We start from the raw sequence: 21,065 nt of genomic DNA, 5'->3' as shown, positions 1-21,065 counted from the left end.
GGAGAAGTGCAAGTTTTCTAAAAGAAGTAAAATGGGTTGCATGTCAGATTGTCAGGAATACTCTGGAAAGTGGAAACACTCCGTTAAAAGAAGAAACTGGGGCCTGGGGGATTGTTTTTTTTTTTTTTTACACAAATATAATTTTTTTTATTTGTTGAGATTGCTAACCGTTGCTCCCATTTTACATACTAACGCTCGTCAAAAAGGAAATATTGGCCTTCGTGTAAGTGAATTGCCAAATACCGTCCACGTTTTTTATCAAATCGCCAACAAAAATGATGAAAAGACAAAGCTACCCTTACTTATCCCCACTTTGCTTTCTCTCTCCTAAGTCCATTAAGCCTCAAACTCAATCGTCAACCACCGCCCACGCCACCACAACTACCACCACCCATTGCACCATTACCGCCCACAACCACCACCACTCACTATTGCACCACCACCACCCACTATAGCATCACTGCCCACAACAACCAAAAGGACTAGATCAAGGTACTAGAATTTTTTAAGCTAAAGCTTATATTTTCGACAACCACCAACATCGAGTCAGTTAACCACCATTGGAATAACGACGACCCACCACCTTCCCTGTCATGCGCGAAGGTGGTTATTTTATCCCCGACGACCAGCACAATCGGTTCTCAAAACCGGTAACCCAGGACATCAATCAGTTTTAAGAGCCGGTTGACCACGGTAATCGGCGTCCAAAACCGGTTACCGTCCCAGGTGACCGGTTTTGCACGCCGATTGACGACCAGGTTGACAAACATCCAAATCAATTACCATAGTGTTTAATCGGTTTTGCATGCCGATTGTGAGCGCCTAGAAATTTTTAAAAAAAAAAAAACAAAAAAAAAAAAAAAACAGAGGTACTACCCTTTCACCTCCGTCGCTGCCACCGTCGCCGATAGCTCCACCTCCGACGAACTGCAGTCGGGACCACCGCTTCCCTTTATTTGTTGTTGTTGTGGTTGATGGTGGTTGGGGAGTGGTGGTTGTGGTCTTTACAGGTGATGAGAAAGAAAAAAAAAAATAAAAGAGAAAGAGGAAGATGGGTGGGGGTAGTAAGGGTATTTGTGTCCATTCACATTAAATGTCGGCGGTTTTGATAAAATTTCCCGACCTCTCCATCTCCTACCACGTGGTAAAAAAAAATCCCGACACTACCATATCCGACACCGGAAGCTTCGTCGGAGGATTCTGTAAGTCGTCGTTCTTTTAAAAAAAAAATTGAAATAAAACATCCGGCTAAAAACTTAAGATCCACCTAGTAAATTTTAGGCGGATGTGGGAGATCCACCTAAAATTTCAAGATCCACCAAGGAAGATCCGCCTATTATTATTGTAATTATTTTATGATTATTATTATTATTTTAACTAATTGAGTAATTAGTATTAGTACTTTTATTGTTGTTGTGATCAATGAGTGGCTTTTTTTTCCCCTGATTTTACATATATTTTTTTTAGAGAGATAAAATGAGAGTGTATGAGAGTTGTGAGTGTCGTGGAATGATTCGTGAGTATTTATTTGATAGGGGTAAAAATGAAAAATCCTAAAAAAAAAAAGCGAGCGATGCCTAGTAAAACGGGAGCGACGTTTAACAACACCCATCATTTCTTGAAGGTTTGTTTGGTTCACCTTATTTTTGCTTATCTGAACTTATTTGATCTGGTCTGGTTTGGTCTGATTAGAATGTCAGATTTAATCAAATTTTGACCTTATATATATAATAATCTATACAAAAACATATATTATGTGGGGACTTGTTAGATTCGTAATAATGTGTATTTTATTAATATGTATTTTCATAAAAAAAAAAATCATTACGAAATTTAGGATATTTAGCGATTACAACTTTGACCTTAAATATATAATAATCTATACAAAAATATATATTATGTGAGGTCTTGTTAGATTCGTAATAATGTGTATTTTATTAATATGTGATTTTCATATTAATTTATCATTACGAAATTAAGGATATTTAGCGATTACAATTGCACATAAAACGATGACCTGATCTGAACTTATTTTATCCGATCTGATATAAATTTTTTTTTTCTGAAATATGTAAAAATAAGGTGAACTAAACAAGGCCTTATTTTTCAAAAAATTGATTTTCTTTTTACGCTTTAATTTTTTTTTTCGGTGTTTGAGAGTCACAATGGCAAATTGGCAAATAATTAATGAGAAGGTATTAAGTGCGGACTATCATATGCAAATTATGCGTGTGGCCTTGGCTGATATGTTTCATGTGTTGACTTATGGCTTTATGTGTTGTAGTGTTGGCTAATATGGTTTTGTGCACGGCCTTATTTTTCAAAAAAATTGATTTTTTTTTATTTTTACGCTTTAATTTTTTTTTTCGGTGTTTGAGAGTCACAATGGCAAATTGGCAAGTAATTGATGAGAAGGTATTGAGTGAGGACTATCATATGCAAATTATGCGTGTGGCCTTGGCTGATACGTTTCATGTGTTGACTTATGGCTTCATGTGTTGTAGTGTTGGCTAATATGGTTTTGTGTTGAATAATATATTCTTTTTGTTAACTGATTTTTTTTTTTTTTAATTTGTTTCTTTTGCTGGTTGCTATTAGACATCTGTTGACTAATATATTTCTTTAGTTGGATGACATCTTTATTTGTTGGTTGATATGCATATTTTAATTGTTGGCTTATATGTTTCATTTTGTTGGCTGATATGTTTATTTTGTTGGCTTACCTGCTGCTTTTGTTTGCTGACTTTATCTTTTTGTTGGCTGATATGCTCCTTCTGTTGGCTGATGTTCCTTTTGTTGGTTGATAAGTACCTTTTGTTAGCTGATATATTCTTCATATTGGCTGATATGTATCTTTTATTGGCTAAAAGGTTTCTTGTGTTGTCTGATATGCCCCTAATGTTGATTGAAATCAGACATTAATTGGTTAATATGTTACTTTTATTGGTTGATATGCGTCATTTGTTGTCTAATATGATTAGCAACATACGAAGTATTTTTATCTCCTTATCTCTTTCTTCTTTGCCCCCTCTTTCTCTCTCTTTGAAACGAGTATGGAGTTTTTTCAAATCTCTGGCTCGTTTGCAAGATCATCCCTTGCAGTGCACAAGGGGTTGCTACTAGGGTCACGTCCCAGAGATGGAGTTCCAATATCATTTTTTTTAAAGCTTAGTTTTAATTTTTTTTTTTTTTTTTAAATGCTTAATGGAAATTACTAATTATTGAGTACTTATCAAGTAGTAAATGAGTAAATGCATCATTTTAGTTCTTCAGGGTCCGAATTGAGCTTAGAATTAGTAAAAAAAAAAAAAGTGCATCGTTTTGCGTAACAAAATGTATCGATTTGTGGGCAACTATTTTTTGTTGTAAAAACGAGGCCCTTACATTATTTTTTTTGCTAATTTCGAGCTCAATTCGGACTTTTAAACGCTAAAATGACCTCCAAACCTTAACCAAATATTTTTTAACACGTAAACAGATAAAAAAAAGTTGAATCGGGCTGCAATTTACAATTTATAAGAATTTTTAGGCTGCAATTTGCAATTTTTTAAATGGTTGTAATTCGCAAATTAAATGGCTGCAATTTACAAATTTTCCTAAATGTAAACAAACAAATAAAATCATTAGAATGAGCACTCTGAATAACCTACAAATCCAAATGCCCATAAAGCGGCTGACCACCAACAATGCCTCTATAAAATCATTAAACTCCATTTTCCCCCCTTTAACAACATATTTCACACCCCCTAAAACATGATCCACAACATCTTCCTTCTTAACAAAGAGCAGAGAATTTATCCTCTTCATACAACCGCAAGATCCATTTTTCGATCAACGCCCTTCGCCATAGTGCCGCCACTAAGTTCGTTTCCGGCATGAGCTCGCTCTCCTTTTCGCTGTGTCATCGTTATTGTCATCTTCTCGCCGCATGAAACATGCCGCAGCCAATAGTTTGTATTTTATTTAATTTGAAGTACACGTATTCTAATATGTTGTTGCATTTGAAAGTTTTCAGGGGTACACAATGCATTTATTAAAACCTCAGTAGTACACGGAATAATTTCCCAAAAAATAAATCTTTCAACCTGAAATTGAATCAATCCAACCCAAATCCAAATTGACCTAAACCCAACCTTAAATCAACCCAAACCAAAGTTAATCCAACTTGGAAATTGACTCGATACAAAATCATCTTGAATTAAAATTGATCCAAATATTTTGACTCATTAATCATTACGGAGCTTAACATTTTAGATTTTTTAAACTTAGGAAATTTTGACATTTGCTACCAGGGAAAACACCTGTCTTCACATTTGCTACCAATTTAAAGTGTTTTTATTTTATTTTATTTATTTTTTACTTTGCTACCACCTAAACAATGTTTGTTAAAAATCACTACCACTTAACGGGATCCGTTATGATTCTGCTAATTTTATTTTTAAAAAATCAAAAATTAAAAAAGAAAAAAAAACCAGCCACCCTTAAACACTCCTGTCAGCCCAGCCAGTCCCTCTCGTCAGCGCTCCCCTTTCTGGCGACCGGCGCCAAAGATGCGGCTTGCGCCGGCGACCCCATTGGAATTGAACCCCTCCCCTTCCCTCACCCAAAAACCGACACCCCTAACCCTAAATCACCAGTCCGAAACCACCCAAACGGGTTTTAGGGTTTCGCTTATGGTGGTTTTGGGTGGTTGGGGAACTCCTTCGCGCCGCCTGTTGGATGCTATTTGCGGTTGGCTGGTGCGCATGAACTCCTTCGCGTCGCCCATTTGATGTGATTTGTAGCTGATTGGGGGTTTGCGAATTGGGGTTTGTGAATTAGGGGTATGTGAAATTGGTGACTGGGGTGGTGTTCCGGGCTTCTGCGAATTGGGGGGTTCGCAAAATTGGTGGCGGTGGTGGTGTTGCAGGCTTCTGCGAATTGGGGGTCTGCGAAATCGGTGGCAGTGGTGGTTTTGCGGGCTTCTGTGAATCGCCGAATTGGTGGCTAGAAGGAGGGGAAAAGGGAAGGGGTGAGTTTGTCGGCGCCAGTCTCTAGAGAGGGGAGGGGCAACATTGATGGGGGGTAGGGAGGTGGCAGTGAGGTGGCTAGAAAGCGGCTAAACGGCGGTTGGACCCCACTAACGGAAATGGTAACGGTATAAGGCATGGGGTAGTGATTTTTAACAAGCTCCAATTTAGGCGGTTAAAAAAAAAAAAAAAAAAAAAAAAAAAAAAACTTTAAACCGGTAGCAAATGTGAAGACAAGTATTTTCCCTGGTAGCAAATGTCAAAATTTCCTAAAACTTATTCAATATTTATACGGTAATATATTCAATATTTGTCCTCATATCAAAGTTCTCACTTGCATCATTACCTTGAAAATCAATCTCTTCTTAATAAGTTGGTGTGTTGATAGTACTTTGAAATTTTCATTGATTACGTTGCTTCACACGAAACATTTCACATACCAATACCATATAAATTATTTCGAAAAAACACTTTTTTTTTTTACACATTAATATAGTGACTCAATCTTGAAAACCAAATATCTTCACATGGATGTGGTATTGGGTGGTTGAGTGGTAAGACTGGTAACGAACGCTCGCTTCTGAAGAAAAACCCAAATTTAAGGTTCAATTCACTATAGCTTAATTTCAGTTCGGGCCTGTTCTCATTGACTAAACTCAACTGAACTGAACTGAAATGAACTGAAATGAGCTGAACTGAACTGAACTGAACTAAGCTAAGCTGAACGAACTGAACTGAACTGAACTGAGCTGAATTTCAACGTAAGAGAACATGCCCTTCATTTCAGTTTAGCTCCAATCCGTTCAGTTTAGTTTATTTCAGTTTAACTCCTAATTTCCTTCTCTCATAAACTATTCATTTCAGCACTATTCAATTTAGTTCAGTTCAGTTCTGTTCAGTTCAGCTTCAATCAGTTCAGTTTAATTTAAATTCAGCTCGGCTCAGTAAATATAAACATGTCCTAAGTATATTTTTTTATGCAAACGGAGGACAAGGCCCCAACCCAAATTCATTTCCTTAATCAATTTATTACCAGCTACCAAACTGACCCAACATATCAAAGTAAACACTAAAACCGCGTCACATACGGAGTAACCTAGACGTAGCACATACGTTACGCCCTACAAAAAGTACCAAAATCCCTTGTCAAAAATCAAACAAGATATGTTTTAAAAAAAAAAATAAAAAAAAATAAAAAATCAAACAAGATATGAAGATATCCCCTACATATTCACTCCCTTTCCCCCCCTCTTCTCACAAAATCTTCTCCCACTTTTTTCTTCATCAGTCAGTCCACCACTTTCCTTCCTTCCTCTGCTCCAACCTTCCCCCTAACTTTCTCTCTCCTCAACAATGTCCGACGGAGCTTTACAAGTTCTCGACGGCACTCACCTCCTCGCCGCCGACACTTCGTTGCCGGAAGAATTTTCCGGCGACATCGCCGCCGATCGTGTTCTTCTAATCGCCGAGTCTAGAGCTTCCGACTGTCTTTACTCTCTCTCATTGCCGGAGTTTCTCAAATCATCTGCTCTTAAACGACTTGATTATGATGTTCGAGGTCAAGTGATTGATAGTGCAAAAGCTGAGCGTCTTCTACGTGATTACATCTCTGCGATCGCCGATGAATTGCGAGGTACTTGTTTCTTTTTCATTATCTTGCGCTTAATTGTTCAATTCTGACTTTTGATCAGTTCAAAATTGGTTGTTTGATGAAGTAGATCGTTTGAAATTTGCTTTCTGGTTGATTTTGAATTATTTTTTCTGGAATAGTAGCGATTAATAGCTTAAAATAACAGTTTAAATTTCTAAATGACAACAATAATTTCGGATTTACATTTTTCAGTTTTAAAATGCAATTTTAAAAGATTTTTTGCTTGTATTTAATCTTATTATTATTATTTTCTTTTGAGTTTTGTTGAATTGAGGAATAAACCAAAGTTGACTAAAACTTGAATTGAATTAAACGATTCGCCATAAAATAGAATAGTTTGCAATTTGATTGAAAATTGCAATTAAATCGGTCAGCATTATAATGCTCCTTAAATTGGGGAAATTGGAATCCATTATACTCAAAATGACCATTGACTAAGTCCGACATTGCAAAAATTTGATTTATGTTTTGTTTTCCAGATTTTCCTGATCACTGTCCATGCCGCATTCTTATCTGTTAATGATAATTGCTGTAAAACATCGAGTTATTATAATGTTACAGTTTGTTATTTGTTTTTTCGGATCTGAATTTTAGCTTCAATGGAGTTATATTATACTAAATTACTAAGCATTGGACTGTGATTTTAGAGTGATGTTTGAGGATGAAATCATAGAATTTTCTTGCAATCATCAGTACAGTATCGAGTTATTATAATGTTACGTTTTGTAATTCTTTTTTTCGGATCTGAATTTTAGCTTAAATGAAGTTTCTACTGAATTACTAAGCATTGGACTGTGATTTTAGATTGTGATATGATGTTTGAGGATGAATTCATAGAATGTGCCCGTTATTATCAGTAAATCCTATTGGATGAGTTAGTTAACTAGTGTATTGAATTTTTACAATGTTTGATTGCACATGGAGGATTATTAAGGGTGTAAATGATCCAATGTGCTATTACACACATGATCATCTAGAAGTCAAACATGATCTAGTCTAAACTCATTTGCTGAGCAAATGAACAAACATAAAAGACGATTTTCAACTTGTATATAGGAGCCAAGCTTGAACACTGCTGCATTTTTACCTCCAATATTTAATTCGATGAAATTCTGATTCTTAATGTATAATTTAATTAATTTAATCTTTTGTTAGCACTCTGGGATTAATTTAGCAATCTAATCATTTTATTTTCTCATAGTTGTTAAAAGTAATTTGGTTGGGAGCTTGGGGCTACCTGTCCGTCTAGCAATTTCTATAATCACTGATTTTAATTAATAAGTTTGGAATGTTCATCTAGTAATTAAATAAGCTTGAAAATAAAAGTTGAACAATTAAAGAGCTCATAAATTTTTATACTTGGCTCAAATCTATTCATGTACATTTCTATTGGTGATTATCCTACACTTCAATTTTTCTGTTTATTTTTTCCACGCTTCTGATCAAATGATTGACAGATTGAGTTTCGCTTTGGTCTGTGCAGATGAACCAATTGTAGTATCAGTTCTGGATGGAAACACCATTCGTCTCTTTTTAGAGGATGAAGATGATTTTGCTATGTTGGCTGAGAATCTGTTCACCGACTTGGATGCAGAAGATGAGGGGAAGCTAAGCAAGAGTGAAATACGAAATGCCTTAGTTAATATGGGAGTTGAGATGGGTGTTCCTCCACTTTCAGGTCTGCTTTTATCCCTTAGCAAAATACTTCAGCTTACTTTTTTAGAAGCTTTCGACACTTGTATTGTGTAATAGCTGCATTATATGTTTGATCTGGTATACTATCCTTAGTTTTGTGCATCCATTCGCATGTAACTAACTATGTTTCTGTATTCCACCATGGAATCATTGTGAATATCATATTTATATACCATGAACCTAACAAGAATGTCAAGGTTTTAGTCGACATTTTATTCATCAGCAGGGTTTGGTGCCATTGCCCATAAGAATGACCTGGTGTAAGTGTTCAGTGTTTCTGATAATACACTGACATAATTTTGTGTATGTTGAATTGTACTTATTTTTAGCTAATGGTCTACTTCCTCCGTTTCATATTAGTGATACGTTTGCCAAGGTGTGATTTTAAACATTAATATTTTTATTTATTAATAGGCAAATATTACAAGTTGTTGATATCTGAAAATTGAAAGATATACAAGTTGTCAAGTTGAATTAAACAAGACCCTATATGACTGACTTTTTCCTAAGTATAAATCACAAAATGAAGTCAAGGTGAATTATGTAAATAGTGTCAAAGTCATGTGTCAACTAATGGGCAATGGAGGGTGTATATCTTTTGACATCTTCGATATATCAAAATATTGCAAATAACGTATATTGAAAGAAACTTCCATATAATAGAAAAGCTTGGTAAAATTTTACTCATGTTGGGGTAGTTTGAAAATCAATTTCAAGAAAATAGTTTTGTATGAATTCAGAAAAGGAAACATACTTAAAATGTGTTTTCTTGGAGGCTCTTCTATAATGCTGCTTACTCAACTATAGTTTGTTGCTGATGATAACAACGCACATCTGCTTCTATTCTGTTGCAATCTAAATCATCTATTGTTTCATTATAGCTGACTATTAAAAGTAGGCACACAATTCAAGTAGAGAAGGGAGAAGGCAAAACCAAGTGGGTAAAAAAAGGCGAATGGATATGTAAAGAGTGAAAGCTATAGAAAAAGGAAACATGCCCACTAAAATGAAATTTCCTAAAAGGAATACATTTCAGCTAAAATAATAATGGAGGTTGTAAAAATTTGAATTGATGTACTCCATCGTCTCCATGTGTCCATGTCTACAAGGACATCATATGCTGTAAACAATTACAGTATCCATACCAGATTTTTTATTTCCTCTGATATATCATATTAACATGCTATGTCTCCATTTTTTGCCATTGTCAGTTTGTCACTGTGCCAGAAATCTCAGTGCCTTTAAATTTTTCAAACTGCCTGTTAATCTTCATCATATCGCTGAACAGATTTTCCGATGGCAAATGACATATTGAAGAAACATGGAGCTGAAGGAGAGGAAAAATTAGGCCAAGCACAATTTGCACAACTACTTCAGCCTATTTTACAGGAATTGGCAGATGCTTTGGCTCTAGAACCTGTCACTGTCATACAAAATGTCAAGATAACAAATGGTTCTAAGCTAAGAAAGGTAGTTTTCTGTCTCCTTGTCTATTTTTAATAAGGTTTTTTTATTAGATGATACCATCACTTCAATGTACTGTCCAAAAAATTGTCACTAATTACCAAGTATAGATTGGTCAGATAAATAGAAAACTTTCATGCTTTTGGTTACTTTTCTTTGTTGGCCTTGCTATCAAGTCATTTCTCCCTGTTTCTATGTGGCCTACTGACCTTGCCCTTCAACAGTAGATGACATTGTTAGACACTTGATTAGGAAGATATCATTTGGCCTTTCTGACTAGCTAACTTCATCAGTCATCTATTTAAAAAGGGGTAAACGAAAGGGATACATCTAGTCCATCTACATTCTGTACTACATACTCCCTATTTTTAAAGGCCAACAAACACGATCCAACTATGACACGTGCCATCAGTCCCTCACTCCCTCTGAATATGCAAGGGCAAAATCAGAATTAACAGTTTGCATTGAAGCAACATACACGATTATGAATGGTCCAAAAAAGGATAATGATTCTATGCATTTTGTCCTATTTTTCTTCCTTGTCACCTAAGTGAATACAAAAACATACTTCCTCCGTTCCTTTTTAGTTGACACATTTTGACTTTGTGCACTATTCACATAACTTACTTTGACTTCCTTTTGTGATTTAGTGTTAAGGAAAAACATAGTCATGTGGGTTCATACAAGTATTAGGTTATCTCAATGTTTGTTTCCCAAATATCAAAGATGTTAACATTTAAAAGTATGTGTTAGCGAACATGCCTAAATGAATTGAAATGTTTGTTGTCCAAATATCAAAGATGTTAACTTAAGTCTAAACTAGACATTCGTGGTTCAAAGCTTCTCAGTAGTGACTCCCAATATGACGATAATGGAAAGGGTTCTGATAGCAAGAAGCTTATCCATTTATCTATTTATTTTTCTCCATCCAAAGGCCTAATTGCTTGGTAATCTGAAAAGTTCGAGTTAACATTGCAGCTCTTGGCCGACAAGAACCAATTAGGTGATGTAACAGAGAATATGTATCAGCAAACCAGTGAGTGTCAGAAAGAGCAAGGTTGTGCAGAAGTTATTAGGAGTTACCTCGAGAAGAACGGGAATGAGTTAGGATTACCTCCTTTAGAAGCCAATGAAACAGTTATTCTTCTGTATGATGCAATATTTTCTGACATAGATAACAAAATGAGAGCCAAGGATGTGAAGAAAAACGAACTTGGAGATCTTGTGAGGCAGATCCTCGAGAAATTTGCAGCTGAGTTACAAGCCAATCCTGTTTTCCATGATGTTGTCAATTGAGTTGGTTAGGGAGCTTTATGGTTTTATGATGTGTGCATGTATACTGGATCTTTTGTATCCCATATGGTTAATAAGATTGGATCTCATGTATAGCGTAATATACTATTTTCCACTCCTAATCTGGAAGAATATTTCAAGAATTTCTGCAAGACTGCAGCAAATTGAGTGATTGGCCAATCGGTCTCCCTAGTAGCTGCGATTGTGTATATGGACAAATGGACAATACGGTGGCCTCTTATCAAAGTAAAAGTTCTGCTTTAGTTTCATTCGTATTTGTATGTGACGGTACATTTAAATTGCACTCGCGCATGCTCCTTCAATAGACGTGAACAGGATTGCTTCTCTCTTCACAGGTTTGGATTGATCATAGAGAATTATAGACTAGCGTCGATTATAGAGCAACAGGCAACAGACGTGTAATAAGTTGACCAGTTCCAAACCTCTGATCAATAAAAATGATAATATGAATGGAATCACGGAACAATGAACTATTATAGATCCTGCCATGTTCTCAATGAACTATTATAGCCAATGCATGATACTATGTTAGTATAAGCTTCTAATACATTCAGGCAAGGAGAATTAGTCAATTACTTTAGCCTTCTATTTCAATGTTCATCGTCATCAATATAGCTATACCCAATTTATGATGAAATTGTATTGAACATATTTTACTAAGCTAGGGTGCAATAAAAGAGACAAAGGAAGCAACAAATATATTTGTAACAAATAACCTTTATTAAATTAAGTTTGATTCATAGAGAAATAATCATAAGAGGGTTTAATAATCCCAAGTTCCCACACGGATAGAATGTTTAGTTTTAATATTATATAAATATAACCCATCATCAACTGCTTTCCAAAAACAGTGACGCCCGCCACAATTATCATCCACAAAAATTGGGGTGTCAACAAAAGCTATAAAATTAATATGGCCATGGTCTGGCTTTGTCAAATTACACTTATATTTTATTTGTTCCAAAAAACCACTTTTGAATGACCAATTGAAATTACCACTTTTGGGAATGTCTTGAACTCCAAGATCTTCATATTTATCACCACCCTCGCAATGAGCCGTAAGAATATCATTGCTTAATCCATTATCAATTTGTACCCAATAGTGTGCTTTAAATAAGCTCCAACCCATCACCAAGGGTTGATCTATGGTAATTAAAGTTAATAGTAAGATTAGTAAAAACTTCAACATTTTTTTTTGGTGTTGGTATAAACTTTGTAAGAACTAAGAAGCCATATCTCTAGCCTACTTTTCTTTAATTTTCTTGTTATACATGTTTAAAGCTCAATTTTTATGCTATTTATAGTGGTCAATGAGTGAGTAATAACTACTCCCTCTATTTCATAATATTAGGGTTGTATGGGGAAATATCTACATGACGGAAATCATAATGGGCCGATATTAGTTGTATGGGGAAATATCTACATAACGGAAATCATAATGGGCCGATATGGTATGACAGACCGACATAGTACTTGAATTCGATCCATCCAATGGCTTTTGTTGATATCGGCATTCCTATAAAGTATACATGTCAGCATATAGGTAGCTGCCACGTGTCGTGCTCACGTTTGACACGTGGCGGAAATTATATTACTTATTGAACTGCCATCTGTCACCTAGTAAACGTATAAATAATCCGGTTTTACTTCATAAACAAGGTAGCATTTATTACACTCTCTCTCTCTCTCTCACTACTTTCTCTCTCTAAATCACCTCTCTTCTATAAACACTTACTGACTTAATCTTTGGAGTGGTTATCCCCGGATTCACCCCGGGGCTAGCTCACCTCTTCTCTTTGTGTAGGTTCTTATTTGGCCGATAGGAGCAAAACGGGTTACATACTCGAGCTTCGGATCTTGAATTCGGGTTATCGGATTCCTGCAGAAACAGTTGGCGCTAGAAGGACGGGAGCTACTCAATAGCTTCTATCGCCTGAAAGAGCCTTATACTTTCCGAAAAATATATATATATATATATATATATATATATATATATATATATATATATATATATATAATAAATAAAAAAATATATATATAAAAATATGCCTGATCCAGAAATTCAGATTGAGGATGAAACTCATACTTTGGAGGGTAATGAATTCCATATGCCGTTAACCCCTGAAGGGCAGGCCGGGACAGATATAGACCCTATGGCAGGGTTTACATCAGAAGAGTTGGCAACAACTGCAAGGGTAATGACAGCTATGAGCAAAAAAAGAAAAGAAATAGGGGCAACCCAAGATGGAGGAGGGATGCCTTTCACAGCTCATGGCAATCAATTTAACCAGGCCGGAAGTTCGCAAAGACGCCGGAATGAGGGGTCGCCGATAAGATCCCAGCAAACCCCTAGAGAATCGGAGGTTCGATCCTCAGGTCAGGATGAAAGTACGGGAACCTACCAGCAAGGAGCGGTGCGAAGAGTAGTTCAGCTGAGGGCATCACCATTTGCACAAAGCATCCTTGATCAGCCAATGGAGAAAATCAAAATGCCGACATGTCGGTATGATGGTAGGGGAGATCCAGGTAGATACATGACCTCGTATGAGGGTCACATGATTTTATACACCAATTCTGATGCCGTTTGGTGTAAGGTATTTCCCACTACTTTGGTTGGAGCAGCAGCCGATTGGTTCAATAATCTTGAAAATGGAGCAATTCACAGTTTCCAGCAGTTAGCCGAAATGTTCGTAGGGCAGTATGTCAGTAATAGTGTTCGGCAGAGAACTTCTGGAGAGTTAATGGTTGTTACTCAGAAAGCAGATGAATCTTTAAGGGATTGCATAAGGAGGTTTAATAATGAAGCCAATACAATTCCAAGATTGCAGCAGGAGATAGCAGTCATGGCACTAATGAACGGTCTGAATGATTCGGAATTCAAGAGATACTTAACCCGAAAAAATCAGCCAACATTAGCTGCAGCTTTCAATAAAGCTCATGATTATATTAAGAGTGAAGAATTGATGAATACAAGCAACCGAATAAGTTCTACTGATAGAATTCACCCTATGTCTGAAGGGGGATCTTCAGGAGTTGTAAGATCGAGGAACCCAACGGCAGCAAGAGGAGGAAGCCGCCAAGAGGTTAGAGGAACCAAAGCACCAATGCGATATAATTCGTATACACCTTTAAATGCACCAAGGGCTGCAATATATTCTATAAATCAAAACCGAGAAGGATGGGTGAGACCCGTGCCGATGAAAGCGAAAGGAAGGGATACCAAGAAGTATTGCATGTTCCACCGAGATGTAGGGCATTACACTGAGGACTGTGTGTAGTTGAAGGATAATATTGAAGAATTAATAAGAAGGAGGCATCTTACCCAATACCGGTTGCATTCTGGGGAAAGTCAGCAACAACAATATAGGCAACCAGAACGCCAGCAGATAGAATATCGGCCAAAAAGACAAGGTCAAGTGAACCGACAGGGTGAAGGCGGACAACCACCGTCGTCTACTGGAAAAAGAGTTGATGTAATAACCGGTGGACCAGTTCACGGAGGAACCATAAGTGGAGCACGGAAGCACCTGTCGGAATATCGGCACATTGTTAATGCATTAGATGTTGCTGATCGCCCACAGCCGTCTGAAATCCCGAATCTAACCTTCACCAAAGAAGATGCAAAAGGAATAGTGTTTCCTCATGATGATTCCCTTGTATTAATAACAAAGATTAATGGGGCCGATGTGAAAAGGGTTCTAGTTGATGGAGGAAGTTCAGCAAATGTTCTGTTTATGCAAGCCTTCAATGAGTTGATGATAGGCCGACAATATTTAACGCCGGTATCATATCCAGTGATTGGGTTTAACGGTTCAACAGTGAGGCCAGAAGGGAGTATAGTTCTCCCTATTAGGCTTGGAGACGGTACAACAGCAAGAGATGCGATGGCTGAATTTTTAGTAGTGGATGTACCGTCGGCGTATAATGCAATTGTGGGAAGGCCGATAATTCATGACATACAGGCAGTAGTATCAACTTACCATTTAACTATTGCTTATGTGTTGAATAGAGGGGTTGTGGAAAAGGTACATGGTGGACAGGTGATGGCAAAGTCATGCTATGTCACGGCGTTAAAAAATCCGGGGCAGAAAGAAGAGGTACCAAACAACCCTAAGCGGGCAAGAGAGCCAACAGTGCGAGATTTGTCGATGGAGAATTTTGATTCTAGGCCGGAAACTGTGCCGAGGCCGTTGCCAGGAGGTGAGACAGTGCAAGTAGAGCTCCGACCAGGGAACTCAAGTCAAACAGTTAAGGTGGGGGCTGATATGGATGTGGAAATGAGGTGTAATCTGATCAGCTTGTTGAGAGAAAATGCGGATGTATTCGCCTTTTCGGCAAGTGATATGCCAGGCATACACCCAAAAGTGATGGAGCATAAACTCAATGTGGACCGAAGGTTCAGACCGATAAGGCAGAAGAAGCGCAACTTCTCAACAGAAAAAATTGAAGCCATTCAAGCAGAGGTTAACAAGCTGTTAACGGCAGGATTTATAGAACCATGTACTTATCCAGAATGGTTGGCAAATGTTGTAATGGTTAGAAAACCAACCGGGAAATGGCGGATGTGCGTGGATTTTACAGATCTGAATAAAGCTTGCCCAAAGGACTGTTATCCGTTGCCTCGGATAGACAAGTTGGTAGATTCGACTTCTGGCCATGAAATGCTAAGCTTCTTAGATGCATTCTCTAGGTATCATCAGGTTAGTCTTCATGAAGCTGATAGGCCTAAAACGGCTTTCATAACGGATGTCGGGGTATACTGCTACAAGGCAATGCCATTTGGGCTGAAGAATGCTGGTGCGACATATCAAAAGCTGGTTGATAAAATTTTCGCAAACCAGAAGGGCCGTAATGTTGAAGTATATGTAGATGATACAATAGTAAAAAGCAAGATGAAAAAAGATCACATAGAGGATTTGAAAGAGACCTTTGCAACTTTGCGGCAATATCAGATGAAGCTCAATCCAGAAAAATGTGTTTTCGGAGTCCGATCTGGAAAATTCTTAGGATTTATGGTTAGCGAGCGGGACATTGATGCAAATCCTGATAAGATTAATGCTCTTCTTGAAATGAAACAACCTAAATCAATTCGAGACATTCAGAGATTAACGGGAAGAATGGCAGCCTTAACGCGCTTCATCAGCAAATCGGCGGATAAAGCACTTCCGTTTTTTGTAGCTTTGCGACAAAACAAGTCCTTTGAATGGGGAAAAGATCAAGCTGATGCTCTAGAGGTGGTAAGAAACCATTTGAAGTCTCTCCCAACAGTTGCACGACCATAACCGGGAGAATACTTGCAGTTATATATATCAGCGTCGCCAAAAACAGTGGCCTCAGTCCTGATAGTTGAGAGGACCAAACAGCAAATGCCGATATACTTTGTCAGTCATGTCCTTAATGCTGCTGAACGACGATATCCAGTGATCGAAAAAATGGCCTTTGCTGTCGTAATTGCTGCTAGGAAATTACGACCTTATTTTGATGCACATCCAATAGAAATCCTTACGAATCATCCATTGGAAAAATCATTGCAGAAAATGGATACATCAGGAAGGTTATTGAAGTGGGCTGTTGAATTATCGGAACATGAGCTGTATTACAAACCCAGGGTGTCAATAAAAGCACAGGCCCTATCAGATTTTGTTGTAGAAACCTCCTATAATGATGAAGAGGAAGAATTGGGGACATGGCAAGTATCAGTAGATGGCTCAGCAACCTCAATGGGATCTGGAGCTGGTATTGTGATAACAGCCCCGAATGGAGAGGTTTTTGAATATGCCTTGAAGTTTAAATTCAAAGCTACAAATAATGAAGCTGAATACGAGGCAGCAATTGCGGGTATTCAGCTCTCTATAGCGGCAGAAACGAAAAGGTTAGTCCTCAAAACTGATTCGCAATTGGTTTCCAGTCAGTTTCGTGGGGAATATGAAGCAAGAGAATTGGCGATGATAAAATATCTGGAAAAAATAAATGAGCTTACAGCCCAACTGCAGTATTTTGAAGTTCAATTGGTGCCGAGAGCACAAAATTCCCAGGCTGATGCTCTAGCAAGGCTAGCCAGTTCAAGTTTTAATGACTTGGAAAGAACTGTTATGGTAGAGGTTCTGAAGCAGAGAATTATAGACGAATCGGCAAAGGACGTTCAATGCATTCAGCTAGGGGAGCAATGGTATGACAACATCCTAACATACTTGCTGACAGGGGCCTTGCCGATAGAGAAAGAAGAAGCTCGAAAAATCAAAAAAGATAGCGTATGGTTCATACTGTACCAGGGCCAACTCTATAAAAGAGGGTTCTCGTTCCCATTACAAAGGTGTATAACAGCAGAGGAATCTACAAAGCTAATAGAAGAGATTCATGAAGGAACTTGCGGAAATCACCTGGGGGCACGAGCTCTTTCAAAAGAAATAATGAGAAGAGGATATTATTGGCCAGCAATGAATGAAGATGCTTCTTCTTATGTTAAAAAGTGTGAAAAATGTCAAAAATTTGCACCTATTCTGAACCGGCCACCAAATGATTTAACGCCGATATTGAATCCAGTACCATTTGCGCAATGGGGGATGGATATAGTTGGTCCCTTTCCGTCAGCAACTGGAAATCGAAAATTCCTACTGGTGGGTGTAGATTACTTCACCAAATGGATCGAAGCAGAACCAGTAACAACAATATCGGCAGCAGAAGTCAGAAAGTTCATTTGGAAAAATATCTTTACAAGATTTGGCCTTCCGAGAGCAATGGTTTTTGATCATGGATCACAGTTTGATTGCAAGCCCGTAAAAACTTTGCTAACAATTTACAAAGTCAAGTTTGCATATGCAGCAGTTTGTCATCCACAATTAAACGGCCAGGCAGAAGTGGCTAATAAGCAGATAGTAATGGCAATAAAGAAAAAGATCGAAGATGCCAAAGGATTATGGGCAGATTTGATTCCAGAGATCTTATGGGCAAATAGAACAACAGTTAAAGAAGCAACAGGAGAATCCCCTTTCCACTTGGTTTTCGGAACAGAAGCCGTTATACCAGCCGAAGTCGGTCTGCCGACATTCAGAATACAACATTACTGTGAAGAGCAAAATGATCTACTATTGCGACAACAGTTAGATTTTTTGCCAGAAGTAAGGGAAAAAGCGGCAGTTAAATCGGCCGCATACAAAAACAGAATGTCAAGGGCTTACAATAAGAAGGTTAATCACCGGCCATTAGTTGTCGGAGATTTAGTATTGAGAAGAACATCAGCAATAGGAAAGGGAAATGAAGATGGAAAGTTAACGGCTACCTGGGAAGGTCCATATCGAATAAGAGACATGGTAATGCAAGGATCATACTATCTGGAAACTGAAGACGGAAAGCCGCTGAAGAATGTCTGGAATACTGCAGTTCTTAAGAAATATTATGTGTAATATAAAAGTCGAATTAAAGTATTTTGTATGATAGTGATGATAAATAAAATCAGATGCAATGATCTACTCTACAATTTGAATTTAAAGGCATCCTCCAATTAACAGATCACCGTTAATTGGGATGGACAGCTAAAAACCACTTCCGTGATGATAACGCTCTTACAACCTGATCAGTTGTATTCGTTAAATCACGAGGTTGTTGGTTCAATATAATATCCCGGCTAAATCACTATATAGTATGCGCCGATATGAGACGCAGCTAGAACATGATAGCCGATAAGGGTACTTGCGAAACTATTATATAGTTTCACAAGTGACCAATGAGTTATAAAACAAACTACCGTCGTATATACAAAAAAAAATGTGTAAGTACATACATCATGAAAATGATGTCTGCACTAAGCGGGAAAGAATAAGGGGCTATACTATGCCCGATATTACAGTCTTAATAAGGGGCTATGTTGATATCCTTATACTTATAAGTATAATGGATGAGTTATATAAAGTAAATTGATTCCGAAATGAGTGATTAAAAGCAATAGAAGTTAAATAAAAGTTAAAACTAAGACAGTTAGTGTTTAAGAGAATCGCATAAAAGGTATACAAACATAATATTATGAAGGAAGCAATTTTTTGGCAAAGCTAAAATAAAGATCGACAGACATCACCACAAAAGGGTATATGCCGATAAAACAGCATTGTCAAAAGAAAGTTTTCTAAAAGTACATAATCAAAATAGAAATTACAATGAGTAAGGCCCGATAACACAAGAACCACAAGATGATGATGGTGATGGCTGCCCGCCCCTTTAAGCCGTTTTGTTTTCGGGTTCAGGAGAATCCAAAATCTTAGGATCGGAAACGCCGATATCAGCAGGAGGAGCAAGGTTAAAGATATCTGCGTCCGAGAACTCTTGTTGCTCGAATCCAGAAGGTGTCTTGTGAGCCTCATTATTAAATGTTGTTTCAATCTTAGCCCAGTCTTCTTGTTTTAGGCCGATAGCATGAGCAGCACACCTCTGAGCAGCAGTCCAACCACCATCAAAACGATCTTGTAGTTTAATGCAAAACTCAGCCGATGACAAATAACGGCTAACCGCCCTTTGCCGTATACCAGATTTATCGGCTTCTATTTTTTGTAGCTGACCTTCTAGGTTGCCGATTGTTGCTTTAGCCTTAGAAAGATCACTCTGTGCAATGGAAAGTTGATCCTTCACAGCGTTCTTATCTTCAAGCTGAGATTTAAGATCCTTTATCTCCTCTTCAAGATTTTTCATTTTCTCAACTTTCTTGCGCAGAGAAGATAATTCGGCATCATCTTTTGCTTTTATCACCTTAATTCCATCAAGAGCCTTTCTGGCATTCTTTAAAGCTGTCTCCAGAGATTGTTGGTTAGACGTGTTCTGATGATACTTATCTTGATAAAACCTATACATCTCAACCAACTCTGTTCCAGAAGCAACTGCCTATAAACAAATACAATATAGAAGAAATAAGCCAGGTGTTTAAAAAAAAAAATAAATAAAATAAAAAAAAAATGAATGATGAATACATCGTAAATTATAACTACATACCCTCATCATATCATGCATGTGTTGGGCTGCAACTGGGCCGATCTGTCCAGACGGCCTATCAACTGGAGTTGAAACATTTCGTAGCAGCCGATATCCCAGATTTCCACCTCGAAGTGGATCATCAGTGAAAATGGATTCATTACGGAAGACGTCCATTTCAGGCCGCCATTGATCACGAGAACGGCCCTCAGGAGCCCTTACTCTATTCAAAACCTCATCAGGAATCTTTCCTTCAACATGTTCAATCCACTGTTCGCCCCGATAAGTGATACCGGGAACACTTACGTCAGAATTAACAGGACCGACCTGTTGAGGTTCAGCAGAAATGGGAACAGTTTCCTAATAGACAATGAGTTAGTAAAAAATAATAAAATTAATGATAGCCATATAGTAATAATTTTATTTTCGGCCGTTATAACAAGTAAATTTTTATACCAAGTCTATTACCTGTTGAGGAATAGGAGACACAGTCAAATCTTCAAACACCTTATCGGCATTTTCTATGTTTGTTGCCGAAACTGTTTTTTCGGGAGCAGAAGTTTTAGGTGGCGATGGAGCCTCTGGCTGTTCAGTATCGGTCTTTGACCGCTTTGATGCCGGCTCATCTTCCTTCCTTGTAGAGGTGGAAGGAACGCTACCACCGCGTCTGTTAGCCAGCGAGGTCAGACGCCGATTTCTTCTCACATTCTCATCAGCCATCTCTTCTGCTCTTCTTTTAGGATTACGTGTAGGGGCACGCGAGCAGAAAGAAGTGAAGGTTTCTAATGCCGGTCTTGGAGATGGAGGACAACGGGACAATACTCTCTTGCCGTCAGATGATAAGCCGAGGGCTGCCTTGTCCAACATTTGTGGGCCTACATGTCAAAGATGATTAATAAGTATAAACCATTAAAAACCATATCTACATGAGTAATACAAACAAAAGTATCATATTAATGCGTAAATACTGATAATGT

General features: G+C 37.7%; 2 protein-coding genes across 2 annotated transcripts; both read left to right on the top strand.

The window, feature by feature from the left end:
- The first annotated feature begins 6,220 nt into the window (after positions 1 to 6,220).
- On the top strand, positions 6,221 to 11,381 carry LOC145626686 (uncharacterized). Its single transcript, XM_081679151.1, has 4 exons — positions 6,221 to 6,642; positions 8,144 to 8,338; positions 9,644 to 9,825; positions 10,798 to 11,381. The coding sequence occupies exons 1-4, from the start codon at positions 6,363 to 6,365 to the stop codon at positions 11,113 to 11,115; spliced, it is 975 nt and encodes a 324-aa protein (XP_081535277.1). The 5' UTR covers positions 6,221 to 6,362; the 3' UTR covers positions 11,116 to 11,381.
- Positions 11,382 to 13,178: 1,797 nt separating this feature from the next.
- Positions 13,179 to 16,415, top strand: LOC145627652 (uncharacterized). Its single transcript, XM_081680015.1, has 2 exons — positions 13,179 to 14,315; positions 14,418 to 16,415. The coding sequence occupies exons 1-2, from the start codon at positions 13,179 to 13,181 to the stop codon at positions 16,413 to 16,415; spliced, it is 3,135 nt and encodes a 1,044-aa protein (XP_081536141.1).
- Positions 16,416 to 21,065: the final 4,650 nt, after the last annotated feature.

The sequence above is a fragment of the Chenopodium album genome, chromosome 4 (genome assembly GCF_948465745.1).
Source record: "Chenopodium album chromosome 4, dcCheAlbu1.1, whole genome shotgun sequence".
NCBI lineage: Eukaryota > Viridiplantae > Streptophyta > Magnoliopsida > Caryophyllales > Amaranthaceae > Chenopodium > Chenopodium album.
The sequence above is the reverse complement of the archived record's forward strand: the minus strand, read 5'-3'. Positions and strand labels throughout refer to the sequence as shown.